This window comes from Podarcis muralis, chromosome 2, assembly GCF_964188315.1.
Source record: "Podarcis muralis chromosome 2, rPodMur119.hap1.1, whole genome shotgun sequence".
In the NCBI taxonomy this organism is placed as follows: Eukaryota; Metazoa; Chordata; class Lepidosauria; order Squamata; family Lacertidae; genus Podarcis; species Podarcis muralis.
In genome coordinates this window covers 29308335-29328472 of record NC_135656.1, presented here as the reverse complement: position 1 = coordinate 29328472, position 20138 = coordinate 29308335, and the positions used below count along the sequence as shown (strand labels likewise).

At 39.6% G+C, this 20138-nt stretch overlaps 1 protein-coding gene across 4 annotated transcripts in view; it reads left to right on the top strand.

Moving 5' to 3' along the window:
• RPTOR (regulatory associated protein of MTOR complex 1) overlaps positions 1 to 20138 on the top strand; it is a 314753-nt gene that overhangs the window by 200211 nt on the left and 94404 nt on the right. For all 4 annotated transcript variants that reach the window (XM_077924087.1, XM_028714738.2, XM_077924086.1 and 1 more), the window contains exons 11-12: positions 8098 to 8199; positions 19161 to 19244. In XM_077924087.1, coding sequence (XP_077780213.1) covers positions 8098 to 8199; positions 19161 to 19244 — 186 coding nt within the window. The remainder of the gene's footprint in view (positions 1 to 8097; positions 8200 to 19160; positions 19245 to 20138) is intronic.

Genomic DNA, 20138 nt, shown 5'->3' with positions numbered 1-20138 from the left:
CTGTCTATGTGATATTGGTATGTACACCTTTCCACACAAAGGGAGATTTTAGTTTGAGGCTCTAAACAAGTATTTTTTTCACATGCAGTCTGAAGTGGTAAAGCTGTATTTCAGAGCTCTACAACATAAGCACCTGCAAATACACTCTCATCACTTCTTTCTTCTTGTCAGATGGACTGTTGTGGTTGATCTTTAGATAATTGAGCAGTGGGCATATTCATGTCAAGAGGAAGGTGCATTTGTCACCAGGCAAGCATCATGAGAAAAACTCCCCCCTCCCCCATCTGATGAGATGGCAGTGTGCCAGTGTTTGTCTGTGGCTATCTTTGGTGGGTAGGAATGCGTAATTTATTGAGTCATTTGACCACACTATATCTATATTACTGTTGACACAGCAAGAAATGTATTTGAGAGAGAAATGTCAATAATGGTTGGCATCACCTGCAGAATGCTGTAATATGTAAGACCCGAGGCCTTTGTCTATTGGGTCAGGAATAATAACGAAGGTAGTATAATAAGGGAAATCATTCCGGAGTTTAGGAGAGTGGGTGACTCAGTCTTAGCAGCAGGCCAGGAAGACTGTCAGAGCTGTGAATGTGTCTGATAGTATAAAGGTAGGTGTGAAGAAGGCCCATAGAAATAGATTACTATAGAACAAAGGACTCTATGAATGCTGAAGGGGTGAAAATGATTTCTCAGTCTGTTTCAGTTTCTAGAACTCTGAGGTGGGCAGCCACCTACAGGCAAGGCAGTGATGTATGTGTGATAAGCTCCATCTTGGTGGCTATTGCAATACTGAGCTTTTTGGACAAATGTATCTAGATATATTACACTGACTGGATGAGAGCCCAATAGAAATTTATTGGAGTGGAAAAAAATTGCAGTCAAGTTCTCTCGCAATGACAGCAACCATCTACGGCCATAAAAATGAATTATTCCTATACAAATGATTAAAGTCTTGAAGCTAATGACCAGAGGGAAAAACTAATGTGTAACCTACTGGAGAGTGTTTTGACATTTCTTAAAGATTCCTCAATACAACCTGTACTTGGCACATAATATTCCTGCCTTTTGTGGCTGAAAGGGAGTAGCACTCTGGTTACAGGAATAAAACGTGTTCTCTCCCTCACAATCTCTAAAAACAGCTGTGGATCTTTGTCTGTTTGTTCGAATGTGTTTGTTAGGCATCATTTATTTAACATAGCTTTGAAAAAGCTGTTTCGGGATTTGCCAGTAGCAAGTGTTTTAATGTGACTTGGCTTGCCTAATTGTGTGACAAACAAGTATGACTCAGAATATTACTAGGCCTTTAAAGTAAGGGCATTCACCTTTAGTTTGGTTGAGTTGTTGGCATCCATCTGTCTCAGGAGACAATGGAGGAGTGTGCCTTTGGGGTCAAAGTCAAACCATTGGAAAAAATATTGGATAATTTAAATAAATGAAATTGCTCAGAAAATGAACATTTTATAATAAATTAAGTGTATCCAAATGCATATAAACAGACAGTAAGTGTGAGGGCTCACTTCCTTCCTCCTCTTGCATGCCTGACATCAGAGGAAACATTCTGGTTTGTTAAATAATAGTTTTAATATTAAGAGGCACACAGCACAGGCAGTTAGTGACTGTGCCATGTGCCAGCCCCTCCCTCAACTTGGGAATCATGATTGTCATATCAGCCAATCTGTGGCTGCTGTTGTTGAATGCTAGGTTGGTGTGAGCATCATCGGAAACTGTAATTTAACAAATCAAGTTTCCACTTAAGTCGGGCATGCAAGAGGAGTAGGAGGAGGAGATAAGATTGGGAAAAGGAATGCTTGAGCTTGTTCAGTCACAATGCAACAAACTGTGATTTGTTAGAGCAGCTGTGTAATGTCTGAACGAGAAGTGTGTCCTTCCGAAGCTTTTGTAGTGTGGCATCTGCATTGCTTATATTTCTGACTGCAGAACTCACAAAAATGTGTTCAAAAATTACTCTTTTGGCTAATCTGGAATAAGTACTGCCCTTTACTTTTCTAGTTTTTATTGTCTGTGCTTGAACATTGCTTTCATCAGGGACACTTTGTTTCCAGTGCTTTAGCCACTACAGAATAATGTTACACAATTGCTAAATATTCTCTGTGGTTAACAAACCACCAGATTTGAAACCCCCCACACACACACACATTTTGCATAAGGATTTATATTTTTCTCTTTACTTCTCTTTTGAAGGACTGGTGGACATTTAAAAGTAAACAAACAGCTCAACACTGGATTGCATTTTTAATCCATTTTTGCCAACTCCTATTTGTTTCCTGTTTGTCTACATAGACTAGGAAAGAAGTTCATCTTTCCATTAAATCCTTGCCTTTGCTGGCCTCTAGCTGTTAGTCAGCTTTTGCGTTACAGCTGCATCCTAAAACTCTGTGTATTGTAAAATTGAGGGGTTTAGTTTTCTATTACATTGCTTTTACACACAGTGAATTGAACATGACTGAACATTCTAGATCCTAACCCCCATTTCCTAATCAACATTTTGCTCTCCAATCTATCAGGAATTATTGTGCAGCAGACTAAGTTAGCTTCTGCCAGCCAGCGGTAATCCTATAAGAAATTGTGGTTTAATGGAGGCTCAAGCGTTCGCCACGAGGGGGGAGAGAATTTAAGTATTATTAAGGTTAGTCATTCGGTTTTGTAACTGGGCTGGCAGACGTCAGAGTCAGTATCTCAGATGTCAAATGTTCTCACACAGGATTTCTTAAACATTGTCATAGCAAGTCTTCCAAGGTCAAAGAACAGTTTCAACCTCCATGAAAATACCTAGGGGAAAATAATAGGCGGAGCTAATTCAAATTATAGGGAAAGAGTGGGGTACATTAAGGGGGGAAGCGGGGAGCATGGGATGCTTTGAAATGCTCAACATATAGAAGCAAAGAGACAGGAAACAGCTCCTTCAAATTCTGATGAATTGTCCCCCACTGGATCATAAAATTGGGCCCTACAGTTTCTTATGAAGTGTGATGGTAAATGTAGACAGTTACTCCTTTGCTGTTCACATTCTAGTCCTCAAAACAAACTACTTATGGGACTGTAGACCAGCACAAAGGAAAAAATAAAATAGAAGTCCCTGCTTCCCAAAAAGTATCATAAACAGACAACTAATGGGGTGGAAGCTGCTCTCTGGAACTGGGAGGCTGCCTTGTAAGGAAGGACATGGTACATAACCCTGAAGACTGGGCTCCAGCAAATTTAAACATACCACTACATCTCTAATATATTTCATTGATGTGATGACACGGGTAATTATGCAAACTCACGATACAAATTCCAGCAACTGGTAATCAATGAAGTGTTTCTTTCTTTGCTTCTAGAAGCTGGCAGGCTGGGCAGCTGGGAGACAGAGCTATGCCTGATTTCTTTTGGAATCCAAGGCTGCGGCTATGGGAGAAGCAAGACCCTTTGGGGTCTTAATGCTGTGAACCCCTCTGTCGTAGGCTTAAGTTGTATATATGGGTAAATAAACCATATATAATAATTAATAATAAAAATTTATTACTTGTACCCCGCCCATCTGGCTGTGTTTCCCCAGCCACTCTGGGCGGCTTCCAACAAAGATTTAAAATACATTAAATACATATCAGAAAGACACCACTGTCCCTCATTCTGAAGGAAACACAAACCCTGAATAAGTGCCTGGAACCCCTGGAATCTTGCACTGCTGTACCCAGTAGCTTCTTTCAGGTGAGGCATTTCTGCTTGCAAGACAAAACAGTCTCCCCCCCCCCCATCCTGTCCGGGGAATTCTCCCAACCCTCCTGAGAGGATTTGGGAGAGATGTGAGGGGAGGGGAAGCCCTATTGGACTAGTGGGAACAGCTGTGCTGGCTTTCACTAGCATACCAGGTTAGCTGACTTGGCCCTTAAAAAACACTTCAGGGATTCTGTGGAGGCTGCTTCTGAGAAGAAAGCTGAGGAGAAAGTGGGAAAGCCAAGACAATTACTTCATACTATTTTACAGTATCAACTGTTTCAGCAAATTTTGTTGAATTTAACCTTCCAGTAGCTCTTAAATATGTATTTTGAGAGACTGTAAGTATGGGTGTAAGTTCACAAAGGCTAGGGCAATGACAGCTGGCTTAAGATCAGCTGGAAATTGCAACTGAAAACTGCTAGCCTGTGGGTAGGCAAACTAAGGCCCGGGGGCTGGATCCAGCCTAATCGCTTTTTTATTCCGGCCTGCGGGCAGTCTGGGAATCAGCATGTTTTTACATGAAGAGAATGTGCCCTGTTATTTAAAATGCATCTCTGGGTTATTTGTGGGGCATAGGAATTCGTTCTCCCCCCCCCAAAAAAAAATATATAGTCCGGCACCCCACAAGGTCTGAGGGACAGTGGATCGGCCCCCTGCTGGAAAAAAATGCTGACTCCTGTTGCTAGCCCATTACTGAGAGAAAATTTAGCTTCTCTCTCTCTCTCTCTCTCTCTCTCTCTCTCTCTCTCTCTCCCTCCCTCCCTCCCTCCCTCCCCAGGTGTGAGAACAGGAGTGAGAGTCTGTGTTTTCCACAGAAACTTATGCCATAATAAATGTATTAGTTTTTAAGTTTCCACTGAACTGTTGTTTTGAGAATGTAGGGTGATCATCTGCTTTTCCCAGCCCAAGGTTAGTGTGCTGCTTCTTGAGGAGTTAAGCACTTTCACAATCAAGAGTTCTCAGCTTCCCTACGTGTTATGATCACTACATGGAATACGTTTGGAAAACGTGTAGTGTGGTTCCCCATCAGAACCATGGTGATGTAGTGTTTAGAGTATTGAATATGGGCTCGGGAGACGGGGGGGTGTCAAATCCTCACTCGGTCGTGAAGCTCAGTGGGTGACCTTGGGCCGGTCACAGCCTCTCAGCCTAACTTCATGGGATTGTTGTGAAGATAAAATGGGGGGGGGGGGGGACCAACTCTCACAAGTTCCTTGGAGGAAAAGTGGGATACAAGTATAATAATAAGTACCGTATTGGCTTGAATATAAGCCGCACCCAAATATAAGCTGCACCTTTAAAATTCAAGGGGGAAAAAGAAAAAAAGAAAATACCTGAATATAAGCCGCTCCCTTAAAATTCCGCAGGCACTCACACCCGTTCCGTTTTACCATATATGTCTGTTTCAGCAGCAATATCGTAAAAGCCAGTTTTTGGTAAGGTCACGAATTTAAGCCCCACTTTAACTTTTCACGGTCAGAATTTGGGGGAAAAGTGAGGCTTATATTCAGGCCAATCCGGTAAATAAAACAAAACTTGCCCCTTGGTGTGAAGAGTTTTTGAAGAACTGCCAAGGAAGTCTTCTGGTTGTATATAAACTTTTATTTTCTTGTGTCAGGAACAATCTAGATGACTAGGCACTCTAGATGTGATGGTGTCACGTGGAGCAAATTTTACACTGAAACTGCGGTGGCCTAAGCAAATAGGCCTGCCCTAATTCTCTAATAAACAGCTCGTATCCTTTTGCTGCTTGGTTGTCCTCCCCGTAAGCAGTTCTGCATTTTAAAAGCACAACTGCTTTTTAACTTAGTTTGTAGATATTTTATTCAGGGAGGACATACCCTACGTTTTGTGATGTCCTGCTTTGCAGAAATGTGATTAACTTTGAGATCTTGTTACTTATTCAAGTCTTGTGCATATTAATCTCAGTTCTCCCCAAGACCTCGTAGAGAAGTATAGTTGTACAACAATTCATTGCTGTCAGTGATTCAAGCAGATAAATCTCTCTGATTCTGCAAATGAAAAAGCAGATTAATTAGGCATTCATCAGCATTATCAGGGCTCCATGCTGGTTTTCCCAATTTAAAAAATTATGCTTCCATGGCATTTGGCATAGTGAGGCACCTCTTACTTTACAAAGCATCCTTGGAGACACACACACACACAAATTCTATGAAGAGACCCATTCCTTTTGAGGAGTAGTGCTGTTTCTGGCTCTAAAAATCAAGGTGCGGTGGATGGAAACTGTAATGTTTCTCAGCACTTCCTACCTTCATAGTAGAGAACACCATGCAGTAAGGGGGCAGGGATTGCTGTTTGGCAGGGGTGGGGAACCTAATCCAGACCTCCCCTTGTGGCCCACCAGGCCATTTTGGGCAGACCATGCCCACTTGCTCTACACCCAACATAATACATGATACCAGGTGAAGGGCAGGTAAAGGTGGAACTTGACTGAAAGGGATTTTGCATAGAGTGTTTTGCCACCCCTGTGCTTGGTGCTTGGGATGAACTGAGCACAGGGTTTGCAAAGCCTTTGTGCAATACTTTCAAGGTGTGTTTGCACTGAGTTTGCATTATTGGGGGGAGCTATGGAAAACGGACCTGAAATATACTGCGAGTTATTTATTGAAGGAAAACCACATGAAAATGATCCACAGATGGTAGTTAACTCCAAGTAGACTAGTGAAAATGTTTAAAGCTAAGACAGGCAAATGCTGGAAGTGTGCAAAGAGGTAGAAGGATGTGGTGGTCATGTAAAGTAACCAAAGAATTCTGGGAAATGATTTATAAAGAACTAAAAAAAGTTTAAGAGAACATTTCCCAAGAAACCATAAGCTTTTCTTCTGAGAAAAGTAACAATAAAAGTCCCCCCCCCACCACAAAATAAATAAATAATAGGCAGTCAGAATTTTGCTTGTAGCACCAACCAAGGAGGAATGGCACTTTGAGTTATTGGAATATTCGGAGTTAGCAGGTCTGACTAGTAAGATAAGAGAACAAGACGATCGAGAATACAAAAAAGAATTGGAAAATGTTTGTAAAGTATTTTTAAAATCAGTATAAACAAGTGAACAGATTAGTAGGACTTGAATAAATTCGGCAGTACAAGAGAAAGTAGGAGATAATAAATAAGAAGAATAGAACTTGGTAACTTAGAGTATGCAGAAGAGTGGGAAAAGAAAAGATACAAGAGAAGAGAGGAAAGGAAGTCTTCAGGTGTTTTGTGTTGTGTCCTTGGTTTGTCGTGGCTTTGTTTTCATTTCCCCCATTTTATTCTTTACTTATTTTGCACAAGGGGTATTGGCAAATGCCAATCTCCTGGTGTCATTATGATGTCAGTTGACATATGGATTGTCCCACCCAGCTGTCAAAGTTGGCCCACATGAGTGTGGGGAGATAAGTATTTGGTCTGGCCCATCAGGCCAAAAAGATTCCTCACCCCTGTTTTGGGGGATATCCAAATTGGACCCAAGAGTGGCCTGCATAGCTTTGTGTGCTCCATCCAGATTGTAATAGTATAAACAGTACACATTTTATCAAATAAGAATAAATAAAATTTCAATTGAATGTTAGTATTAACCATAGGCCTCCACATAAATAAATTAAATCAAGGTTTGCATGTGCAAAAAGAGGTAGGAGGTAGGCGAATGAGGCCCCAGAAAGGTATTAAGATCTCTTTAAGTTCTATATAGTTCTAGTAAGACATATCTTACAACCTAGTTTTGTACTTATATCCATATATTGTTAAGGATAGCAAAACTGGAAGATAACCAGTAGATTTCTTAGACATTTATATCACTGAAATGGAATATAGGCATTTTGTGAATATCTTTTCCTTTAAAAAAAAAAATGGAGAGATGAGTTTTGCTTGTGCGTGGTTTTTTTTTTTACACCATCTTACAGAATTTAAAACTGCATGTATGAATTGTGAATGTCTTTGCCGAGACAGAAAAACATTTTTCATTGTTGCTGAATCATTTTCACCTTGGACTCAGTAAATGCAGCTCCATTGCACAGAATATATGAAAGCATAGCCATGAAAAAGAAATGAATTTGTGCCCTGTCAAAGTTAGAAGTGGAAAATGTGCACAGCGGATTAACCATTCAAAACTTATATGTATGAGCTTTCTCCCATTTTCCTCCCATTTTTTTTTAGTAGATGAATGATTTCGAGTAGTTGGTTCACAGCAGGCTGTAAAATCAGCATGGAACAAACTTTTGCTAATGTTATGCTGAGGTTTTTTTAAAAAAAGTTTTCCCCACTGCTTTGTACTTCGTAAACAAGCAAACCTGGAGTTCCTGCACAGTTTTGTTGGCATACAGTTTTCACGATAGTTTATAATGACCCACTGCCCATTGTTTCCCCAACAGCACAGCCCGTTCTTTGCTGAGCAGCTAACAGCATTTCAGGTATGGCTAACGATGGGAGTAGAAAACCGCAATCCACCAGAACAGCTTCCCATTGTGCTGCAGGTGAGTTGGCAAGCAATAAGACTGCTAGCTTCACTGAGGCTGCAGCAGCAGCAGCATGTGGACAACCAGCCAGCTGCAAATTTGCTCAGTATGTGTGTATTTGCGTGCATGCCTTTCCCTGACTGCTTTGCTCTCTGCCAGATGGTGTTTGGGTAAATAAATTATGTGGACTGCGTTGGAGACTAATTGGAGCTGATTGTTTGCTGGGCCTTTGCTGAAAAAGACACATTGCACACAAGCATAGTCCCACTACCCCACCCCCTAAGTGCTCCCCATGTGAGCATAAATTGAGGTTGCAGGCCATTAGTCAGTGCTACGGAATTTAACTCCTTCACCTGTTTTCTTTCGGTGCATCAGCAAGGCACTTGCACAAAACAGCTAGTCATGTCACCCTCTCTTTCCCACCCACAATTTACTGGCTACTAGTGACCAGTGCTTTTTTTCTGGGGGGACGCAGGGGAACACTTACCCCTAAACATTTTATGAATCTAACAGGAGAAGAAACTAAAATTTTGTTAGTTCATTCTCTAGAACAGTGAATCATCAGTGTGTGAAGCAGTGTGGAATGTGTGCGGGTAATGCATGTTCTTTGTACTTTTGTCCATTTACTGTATTTATTTTCCACGCTTTGAACTATAAAATGGTGATTTTCTTGAGTCAAAATGAGAGTACCCCTAAACATTTTTTTAAGAAAAGAAGCACTGCTAGTGACAATAGAGACTTATCTTTCCAACAGGCTTTTGGGAACTGACTGCTTTTAATGAAAGGGCTGGTGCCATGCTGTTTTTATTGTAATTATTTGCATGGTTTTAGCAGATAGAATTAAAACATATATATATATATATATATATGTTTAAATGTTTTTAATGGTTCTTATTTTTATCTTTAAATTGCCTTGAGTCCTGTCAGGGGAAAAGGAGGAATAATAATAATAATCATCATCATCATCATCATCATCATCTGTCTGTTGTGAGAAATGTGCATTGTCTTGCATTAAATGGATGACTCTTGTAAGCTATACAGTTTTAGAAGAAGAGTGAGGGGACTGACTGATAAATCCCTAGATTCCATTCAAATGCATAAATGACTGTCTAGTCCAGAGTGGGGGACCAAATGTCAATTGGCAAGTGTGTGAAAAAATAGCTGTTTTCTTTTTTTTTTTTTAATATTTTTTATTGCGTTTCTTTTCATAATTTTGTGCATTCCAAACAATACAAAGTACATCAAATACAAGAAACAATTTTTTGATTTTTTTTTTAACAAAAGAAAAAGAAAAAAAAAAAACCATTGTACTTCCCCACACCTTCCAAATCTGCATTCTTTGTAATATCTATGTCAGCAATTTGTTACCTTATTTCAAACCTTGTTACAACTTTCAATTATTATGTATCCGTATTCAATATATTGTGTCTCAAATTTAATACCTTTAAAATAAACATAATATGTTTGGTTCACTTTGTCCTCTTTTCTCTTTTATCACTTATTTTATCATTTGCTTAATCATATTTGCTAAAGCATAACATTTCCATTAACATGCACTGTCTTAGGGTTCATACAACTTATAATATTTTTGCAAGTAGTCTTTAAATTTTTTCCAGTCCGCCTCAACCAATTCCTCATCCAAATCTCGGATTCTGCCGGTCATTTCAGCTAACTCCATGTAGTCCATCAACTGCGTCTGCCATTCCTCCAACGTGGGTAAATCTTGTGTCTTCCAGTTCTTTGCGATGAGTATTCTTGCTGCTGTGCTGGCATACATAAACAACGTTCTGTCTTTCTTTGACACTTTCTGGTCCACCATGCCCAGCAGGAAGGCCTCTGGTTTCTTAGGGAAGGTATACCTAAATACCTTTTTCAATTCATTATAAATCATTTCCCAGAAAGCCTTCACTTTTGGGCAGGTCCACCAGAGATGAAAGAATGTCCCTTCTGCCTCCTTACATTTCCAACATTTATTATCAGACAGGTGGTATATCTTAGCTAACTTGACTGGGGTCATGTACCACCGGTATATCATTTTCATAATATTTTCTTTCAGGGCACTACATGCCGTGAATTTTATTCCGGTGTTCCATAACCTTTCCCAGTCTTCAAACATAATGTTATGTCCAACATCCTGTGCCCATTTTATCATGGCAGATTTAACTATCTCATCCTGTGTATTCCATTTAAGCAGCAAGTTATACATTCTCGATAATATCTTAGTTTTTGGTTCTAGTAGTTCTGTCTCCAAATTCGATTTTTCCACTTGGAAACCAACTTTTTTATCCAATTTAAAAACCTCTTGAATTTGAGCATAATGTAACCAGTCTCGCACCTTATTTTTTAGTTTGTCCTGGCTCTGCAGCTTCCAATTGTCTCCAATTTTTTCAATTATTTCCCAATATTTCGGCCAATGGGCCTCCATATTGGGCCTTTTTCGAGCCTTGGCCTCCATCGGTGATAGCCACCTCGGGGTTTTACTCTCTAATAAGTCTTTATATTTCATCCAGACTGCAAAAATTGCTTTTCTGACAATATGGTTTTTGAACAATTTGTGAACTTTAACCTTGTCATACCATAAATATGCATGCCAACCAAAAGCATTATCAAAAACTTCCAGATCTAGGACATCAGTGTTTTCTAGCAAGAACCAATCCTTCAACCAGCAGAAGGCTGCAGCTTCATAATATAACCTCAAGTCCGGCAGGGCAAACCCTCCTCTTTCTTTCGAGTCAGTTAGTATTTTAAACTTTATTCGAGGCTTTTTGCCCTGCCAGACAAACTTAGATATTTCCTTCTGCCATTTTCCGAAACATTCCACTCTGTCCACGATCTGTAGGGTTTGGAACAAAAATAACATTTTCGGCAATACATTCATCTTTATAGCTGCAATTCTACCTAACAAGGAAAGTTTCAGTCTTGACCAAATTTCTAAATCCTTTTTGATTTCCAACCAACATTTTTCATAGTTATCTCTAAATAAATTCAAGTTTTTGGAAGACAAGTAAATCCCTAGGTATTTCACTTTTTTAACCACATTTAATTCTGTTTCTCTCTGGAACCCCTCTGTTTCTGTAGATGTCAAATTCTTGGTCAGAACCTTAGTCTTTTGTTTGTTCAACTTAAATCCCGCCACCCGACCAAACTCTGCTATAAGTTCTAGAACTCTTTTCGTACTGGGTTCTGGCTCCTGTAATGTTAAAACTAAGTCATCTGCAAAAGCTTTCAATTTATATTGTTTCACTCCGACCTCTATCCCTTGTACCAACCGGTCCTCCCTAATCATGTTCAATAGCACCTCCAGGACTGATATAAATAAAAGAGGAGATAGAGGGCACCCTTGTCGTGTCCCTTTTTCAATTTTGAATTCCTCCGTCACCACATTGTTCACTATTAATTTAGCTTTCTGTTCTGAGTAAATTGCTTCTATTCCATTTTCGAACCCCCGTCCCACTCCCATCCCTTCTAAGTTTTTCTTCATAAACATCCAAGATATATTGTCAAATGCTTTCTCCGCATCAATAAAAATTAACACCGCCCTTGTGTTCCTGTTGGTTTGCAAGAGTTCTAATATGTCAATGATGTTTCTGGTGTTTTCATATAAATGTCTACCAGGAAGAAAGCCTGCTTGGTCCTTGTGAATTACTTCATTTAAGATCTTTTTAAGTCTACTTGCCAAAATGTCTGCAAATATTTTGTAATCCACATTCAGGAGTGAGATGGGACGGTAGTTCTTTAGCTGGGTCTTTTCAGATTCTGTCTTAGGTATCAATGTGATGAAGGCTTCTTTCCACGTTTCTGGTGCCCTCTTCCCATCCATAATCTGGTTGCATACCTCCATCAAAGGTTGTATCAAGTAGTCCTTCAAAGTCTTATAGTATTTGGAGGTAAGCCCATCCGGGCCTGGAGATTTGCCTGGTTGCATGCTCTGAATGGCACCTTCGATTTCCTGTGAAGTTATTTTAGAGTTCAAGATTACTCTTTTATCTTGGGTAATTTTTGATAATCCATTTGTCTTTAAGAATTGGTCTATCTCAAATTGTTTCTCAGGCCCCTGTGCATACAGTTCTTTAAAATATCTATGGAAACACTTCCTAATTTCTTCTGGTTTCTGAACCATTCTTCCTTCAATCTCTAGATTTGTAACTGTATTTAACTTTTGTCTTTTTTTCAGCTGCCAAGCTAGCAGCTTTCCACATTTATTTGCTGATTCAAATGATCTTTGTTTCATCTGTTTAATTTTCCATTCGATTTCTTGATTTATCAATTTAGAATATTGTGCTTGATGGAATTTGATTTCTCTCAGCACTTCTTTTGACTTTGGGTTGGTTCTCAATTTTTTCTCTCCCTGATGAATCTTCTCCATTATTTTGTCTTTCTTTCCATTCCAGAGCTTTTTCTTGATTGAATTTTGTTGTATAAGAAACCCTCTCATGACCGCTTTGCTAGCGTCCCAAATCGTTCTTTTTTCTACTGAAGTGTTCAAGTTTATCTCAAAGTAGTCCTTTAAAGTTTTTTGGGCCTTTTTCACGATCTCTTGATCTCTTAAAAAGGTGTCATTCATCCTCCATCTGAAGGAACCGGTTTGAGTAAGTCTGAATTCTAATTTCAAGGCGTTGTGGTCAGAGCATGTTTTTGGGCAGATTTCCACCTTTCTGGTCTTGGGTGCCAGCCCTCTAGACGTCCAAATTTGGTCGATCCGTGTCCAGGACAGGTGGGCCTCAGAGAAGAAAGTTCCTTCTTTACCTAGGGGGTTCTTTGTCCTCCATATGTCAATCAAATCCAAGTTGTCAGTTCAAAAAAGGTTTTCGGCAGTCTGCCATCCGATGTTAAGTTTTGATTTTGGGACTTGTCCATATGTGTAGACACCACTCCATTCATGTCTCCAAAAAATAGCTGTTTTCTGCTCAGCTTGCCCTATATTGTGGTGCTGGTGCTGGTTTGTCTTCCTCTTTTTTTTCTCTCTCTTTCATTTCATTGCTGTTTGTAGTCAAGAAGGAGAGTTGTACAAAATAAGTAAATGTTATAGGTAATTATCATGTAAAAGAAATAACTGCTTAACCAAAATTTAGAAGTCGTTGAATTCTGACATTAAAAATGCCCCAGCAAGTGTTACCCTTTGCATTTAATATCTGCAAAATGGCATAGCCAGAGATTAATTCACATTTGCTCACTTTCCTGTGCTGAAAAAATAGCACCCTTCCATTATTATTAGAAGACAGTGTGAGGGAAGGGGGTGGTGTTGCTCCTGAAGCCTGTAATTTAATAACAGTCTTGAGCTGGAATTTTGCAGATATAAGTGACTTAGTTTCTCAAGGTAAAAAACAGAATGTAAGATCATCCAGGCCTATTGAGACAATAAAGCAAAAAATAGATGTTCCAGCATTTTGGTGGAATATAGAATCTAGTAGTTACTCAGTTCTGCCTTGAGCCCTAACTGCAATGCACAAGTTTCCTGGGAGGCACAGAATAAAAAACAACAAATATATATCACCATTGTACTATCCCATACCTTTGAGAACTATACATTGATGCTTGAGAACTGTTCAGTTTTCTAATAATCTGCACAGGCAATGCTGACTGCAACCAAAGAGTGAATCGTTATTTCCTGCAGTTATTTGAGGACACTTGGTCATATTTTGTTTTCATTTACTTGAAGTTAGCCAGTCATAGACTCTTCCTGCTTAGAGGAATGGGACTATCCAAGGGCGTCCATTTTCCTCTCTTATAATAGGAAAGGACTCTCATTCCCACTTAGATCCACAATCTTGCATCATGGCTGGCAGTATCATCAATCTTTGTGAATCTGACTCTTCATTTTGTAGAGCCTCTGAAGCCTGGGAGATCATTCTTGGAAAGGGGTGATAGATGGGCAGTTTATCTCTGACAAAGCCGTGGAGACAGGGAGATTTCTTATCCAGCATCAAATCTGTTGAGAGACTTGACATCAGAGGGATGCTACGATCATTAATTTTGCAACAATATTAAGATACCCACTTGCTTCCTATTGCTTCTTAGGGAGAAGTGACTAAGCCAGTGGAAAAGTCAGCACAGAGGGGAGGATTCATTAGGGCCACCAAGTTTACATTGTTTCATTAGATTTGAATCACGATGCAATTTAATTAAATTTGGCAAAGCATGTAGATGTTTTAGCCCTATGAATGTGCCCACTTGCATAGTGCATCTGAACTTAAGTAACTGATCTAGAAGAGAGAGACTTCTCTCCCACATTTCTCTCTCTTCTTACTCTTTTGCATTATATTTTCCTTTAAATGGTTGTAATATTCACAGGAGGACGATTCTTTTGTAAATGGCCTTTTATTGACTTTTTAACAATGCAGTTCCTATAGAATTTCTGATCTGTTGGGAGAGACTTGACGGAAACACATTACCCATGTAGAGAAGGGCGGGAGGGAGAGACAGCAATTTCATAGTGTAAGGAAGTTGCCCACCGTTGATGGTTAAATCTTGATGAGGCATTTGCTTTCCGAACTGTATCCAGTGCAGCTCAGTAGGATGCGATGCCTAATTGCAGATGCAAAGGAAGGTTTTGTTTTATCTACTGCTGCCTTTTAATAATGGCATCGGCTGCTGTTTGACCTGTGCTATCCTGCAATTTTAATTTAAAACTACCTTAAATGTATTCATTCCTGCTTTGGGTAGGAAGTCTGATATTTGCATATACATGGAATTTATTTTTTTAAAAAAGAAATCTCGGATCCCCTGCCTTTTCTGTATATTTGCCTCTCTGGTTTTGCAAGCAGTGTTTTTCTTTTCTTATCAGACAGGGATCAGAGTTTGCTAGGTCTCAATTGAAAAGTTCACTGTTGTTTAGTATCAAACAAAGAATAGTTTTGTTTTCCATATATCTGCAATATTAAGAATCAGAATATTAAAACATAATATTTTAAAGACAAGTTTTTGTACCCATTTCCAGCAATGAGTATATGCAGCTTGTGAGAGAGTATTGCTTTTATTATTAATTGTATTGTCTGCTTTATGGTAGCCAACCATGTATTGACAAGGGCTGAATGTATCTTGATGGTGAAAATCATTGCCCCACGCCCAATGTAACCACCCAATTCAACTATTTACGGTACTTTCAGCCTTGTTACTCTTGCTGTTTGACCTATTTTTTACCCATGTGCTCCTAGAAGGCTAAAAACACAAGAGACTAAGGTGGCTTTCTTATATGACGCCTTTCAAGTTTTTTTTTTAAAAAATTTTAGATCTTACTAGTGTGCCACATATACTCAGTATGTATGCTCTTTTCAAAGGCACACCTTAGATTTTCTGTATGTTAGAAATTGTCAAATAAGATCTTATCAAAATTACTGAACAACTTTTCCAATACATGTAAAATATCTTGAGTGTAGAGCTTTCCTCCTGCTGAATTATCTCCCTCATCTCCAAACTACCTAGTTATACTTGCTGTCTTTGCTTATTATTCTCCTGCCTGCTATATTCTTGATCCTCTCCAAACTGGTTTTTACACGTTCTGCTGAACAAAAAGTGTTAATACAAAAATTTCCAGTGCCCTTTGCATGGCCAAGTTGTGTTTGTCTAACTTCATTCCTCCTTTTCATTATCTCCAGGATTATAATTTCCTTTTTGTATCTATTGCTGAAGCTATTGTTCATGTTCTGTTTATCTCCTGCTGGACTACGATAATCTCCCCTTTGCAAGTCTTTCCTAATGCCTTATCCACTCCTTCTAGTCAGTTCAGAACACTATATAGAAGTCTGGAGCCAGATGCTGTTCACATGAGAGTTCTTTAAGAAATCAAATGTAAAATTGCTTAAAAGCCAGTGTTCTTACCATTGGAAGGGAAGATGCTGAATGTAACACTCCTTTTTAAAATGTCTTGGGTATATCCAACTAACCTCTGTCTCAGGTAAATTGGGAAACAGTTTTATAAAAGGCAGAGTTATTTAACCTATAGGATAAGTCCTGCTGAGAGCTAAGTACTGGTTTGCAAAGGGAAATCTTGTTTTTCAACACATATAGAGAGGGACAATCCAGAATATATTTGTGTTCTTGGATTTTCCAAAAGCTTGACAAAGTCTCTCACCAAAAGCTTCTAAAGGTTATGGGATAAGAGACCAGCTTCTCTTATAGACTCGTTAAAAAATAGAAGGCAAAGAGCTACAACAGATAGACTATTTTCACAGTGGAGGAAAGTAAACAGTACAGGTCACTTAATTGCAAGTGAGATGTGTAGTGTGGTAGCCAGTTTGCAGATAACATCAATTTATTTCAGACAGTGAAATGTTAAGCAAATTGAAAATAACCCAACGGGGGTTAAACTGGGTGACTGAAATGAGTGGATAAAATTTGGGGTTAAGTTGAGATTTGGCCCCTGTCATGATTCCCTCTCACGTCTCTTGATTCAGATCAGCACTTGAGGATGAGGACTAGGATATGGGAGGGAGGAATGGAACTATGCAGCACCACTTGATGAACACCCTCCCTGTCCTAGATGCTCCTTTACCTGTTGAGGCAGGAGACCCCACCCTCTCCTGCACCACTGTACCCCAGAACCAGGAGGGGATTGAAAAGGGATGAGTAGAGGAAGTTGCAGTCTCTCAATGTGTGCATGCATCCTGTGGGAGGAAGGTACATGAACTGGGGAAGGGGGAGGAGTCCCCTGTTGCTGCAACTGCTCCATAAAGCACAGACCTGAGAATAGCTGCCTAGTTGCTAGATTGGTGTGCATAGCTATCCAGAGCTGCAGAAGCGACTGTGTTATCTTTGACAATAAAGAGTTAACTGTCTGCCATTTGCATTCCTGTGACTGGGAAGCACCCTTGACAGATCAGCTCTTTTATGCTACAGCAACTGTCTCTATGTAGGGGCTATGTGAATAAGGTTGGGAAAAGGGTACCCACAATAGCTGTAGTTTTCAGAAGTTTACAGTCTACACCTACAGATTTTATCATTCAAAGGTATTGATGATCCGCTAAGACAATGAAGGGTAAATGTTGATAATATTTCTGTGCATCTGACAAGCACTTGAAATAGGTAAAAAAAAACCCCACCCAAAAGTCATTTGACTATTATTCCAGTATACCCAGTGTTCTCGAAGCTACCAGCATGAGTTTGACCAAACTGTGGGAGGCAGTGGAAGACAGGAGTGCCTGGCGTGCTCTGGTCCATGGGGTCACGAAGAGTCAGACATGACTAAACGACTAAACAACAACACCCATTTCTTAGAATTTTGTGTTATGGTTTAGCATCTGTTGTATGGGTGCTAAGTTCCTAGTAAACATCTCAAAGTGATTTAAACATCAGCAGTAAAAAACATATAAACCAATTTCATATGTAAAAACAATTAAAGCAATTTCATATCTCCGCTTAAAAGACTTGTTGAAATTCCATTACAGCCTAATGTCCTAAAACACAGACAACCAGTAAGGATTGTTGACTATAAATCCAGTAATTTTTAGCCTATAGCCATGCAGCGTACTATTGAAATATATTGGTAAATGATTACTTTATTCTTCAATGCCGTGTTAATATATAATCTATTGTTTGGGAGCCTTCATACTTTAGAGGTCTGTAGATCTACCAGCTCATTAACATAGCTGGATGTGGTTTTAATGAGTCTGTATTAAATTACTAATGTGCAGCCTCCTCCTGCTCCTTTTCTCTCCACTCTGACCTCTTAGCATCTATTTGCCAAGGAAAACAAAGACTGATTACTGCTTCCAATTCCTTTTGAATAGCTTCTTGCTGTTCATTATATATTGGACTGGAGATGCAATTTTCAGTTTAATCTCTCTGGTCTCCCCTCCCCAGCTTCTCTCTCTCACACACACCACCACAGATTCAACCTTTTCCTTAGCTTCATCTAGAAAGTCACCCCCTGCAAAAATAGCTAAGTGTTGCCCTAGCAGGAGCAAAGAACTGGAGAAGCAGGCAACAACTGGCAACACTTGTCCTGCCCGATGCACACAGTTAAAAAAACCCCCACAATGTAGATTAACTGTTCTGTAGCTTACATGGCCATGATCCTAAGGTTTTGAGGCTCCAGCACACTGCAGTAGCACAAGAGCACAAATATAGTCTGCTGAGTGCACTCCCTGCCTGCCCTTATGAGTTCCTCTGGAATGTCCATCAGACACCTGCTCCGCCTAATCATGGCTGTAGGGCTGTAGGAAGGAAGTTGACCAACAAATGGGGTAGGCGCCTGCTGATTAGGTAGCTGCCCATTTGCAAACCACAGTGCCATTGCTTTCCCACCTCTGGGAGCCAGCCTCTTACACTTTGAATGAGAGACTAAAGGGGAGACAGAGCATCTTAGCTGCCTGGCCTTGTTGTTGTAGCATGTATTTTATTTTATTTTTAAATGCTATTTCTAGTTTGCCTTCTGAGATGGGTTGTGTTGCAACAGCAGATGTGAGAGGCGGTTTTCAAAAGAATTGTTTGGGGCTTGGGAGCTCAGACCCTCAAGTATTTCATTTGTGACCTTAAGCAAGACACTTCTCTTCTTCTAGTCCTGTACTTGCTTACAACACTGACTGGACAAAAGCCTGTGGAAGACATTTAGCAATGCATGATAACACAGCATAGCCTTCTTTTTGGGTTCTCGACATAGGATATTCAGATACAGAAAGAAGGCAGTGCCTTTGATGTTCTCTTAGACTTTATGTTATGTTTCCATATCTGCAATGGGTAAGAGTTTTCTGGAAAGCTTAATTCCTTGATCATATAATGCAAATCATGTGTGACCTTACATGTATTCTGTGGTATCCTTTGGTATTTTTTCTTAGTTATCTGCTCTGCAAGTGGATTATTTTGTTTCTGATCATGGCACAGTTGTAGTCCATGCTGTTTACAGTAATTATATTTTTCTGAAACTGAGATGTTGGTGCTTGAATATAACCTTTCCCTGATCTTGCATATGCTCCAGAATTTCAAAATTTCAGGTGCTTTACAGTACAATCTGTTTTTTCCTCCCTCTTTCCCTTTTTCTGCAGGTGCTGTTAAGTCAAGTGCATCGGTTGCGAGCTCTTGATTTACTGGGACGATTTTTGGACCTAGGTCCCTGGGCTGTTAGCCTGGTAGGTACCTATTATGGCCATCTTTTTGGAAAATGAAAGATGCTGGCTATATAATTAGCATGTATGAGTGAAGAATTCATCCTTACAGGTTATAAAAAAATAATGTCTCACAAATTTGAAGGACACTAGTTTTCAGGAGTTGTATGACCCTGAGGTCAACATAAATCAGGCTTCCAGAGCTTCGGGTGGCTATAGAACTGATGAGAATTCCTGTATTTGTAGTACACATTAGCTGAAGATGGCAATCCCATCCTTGTTTGGCCTCTCCAATTTCATCTGAGGCTACGGATAGTGATAATAAGAGAGGCAATGTGAATGTTTATACAGTTTTTTATGGACATGTTGGATTTATTGAACAAGCTGCCTGAGTAAAATGAAAATAAACTAGATCCTTCCCCAGCTGTTGTAAATTTTATACATACTTCAAACATGGCCTACCTGGACCTTAAATGAGAGAAAAAAATGGGTCAAAAACATGAGAGGATTTGAACTATGTATGGCTTGTGCACAAGACATTGGTGGAGTAACTATGTACAAGTAAAAGTAAAAACTGAAATTAAAATGAGAGAAAGCAAAGAAATGGAGCACTGTATCCATTAGAAATAACGTTGTTTGGATTGATTAGATTTTTTTTTTTTGCAAGCTGCCTCCTAGCAGAAGCAAGAAGAGTCAAATGAGAGATGTGGAGAGCAATGTATTGTAAGCACGTTGTGCACTGAGCGAAATGTGGTTTTAAATTAAGTCTCAGTTTTGGCAATCCAGATGAGATTGAAAAAAGCAGCTGATATCCTTGAATAAAACTGACCTGAAACAAATATGCTGAGATTATGTCTTTAGCATGATCATTGTGATTCATTGTCAGGCGTTTGCCATGCTATTAAAGTTTGTGCTGGG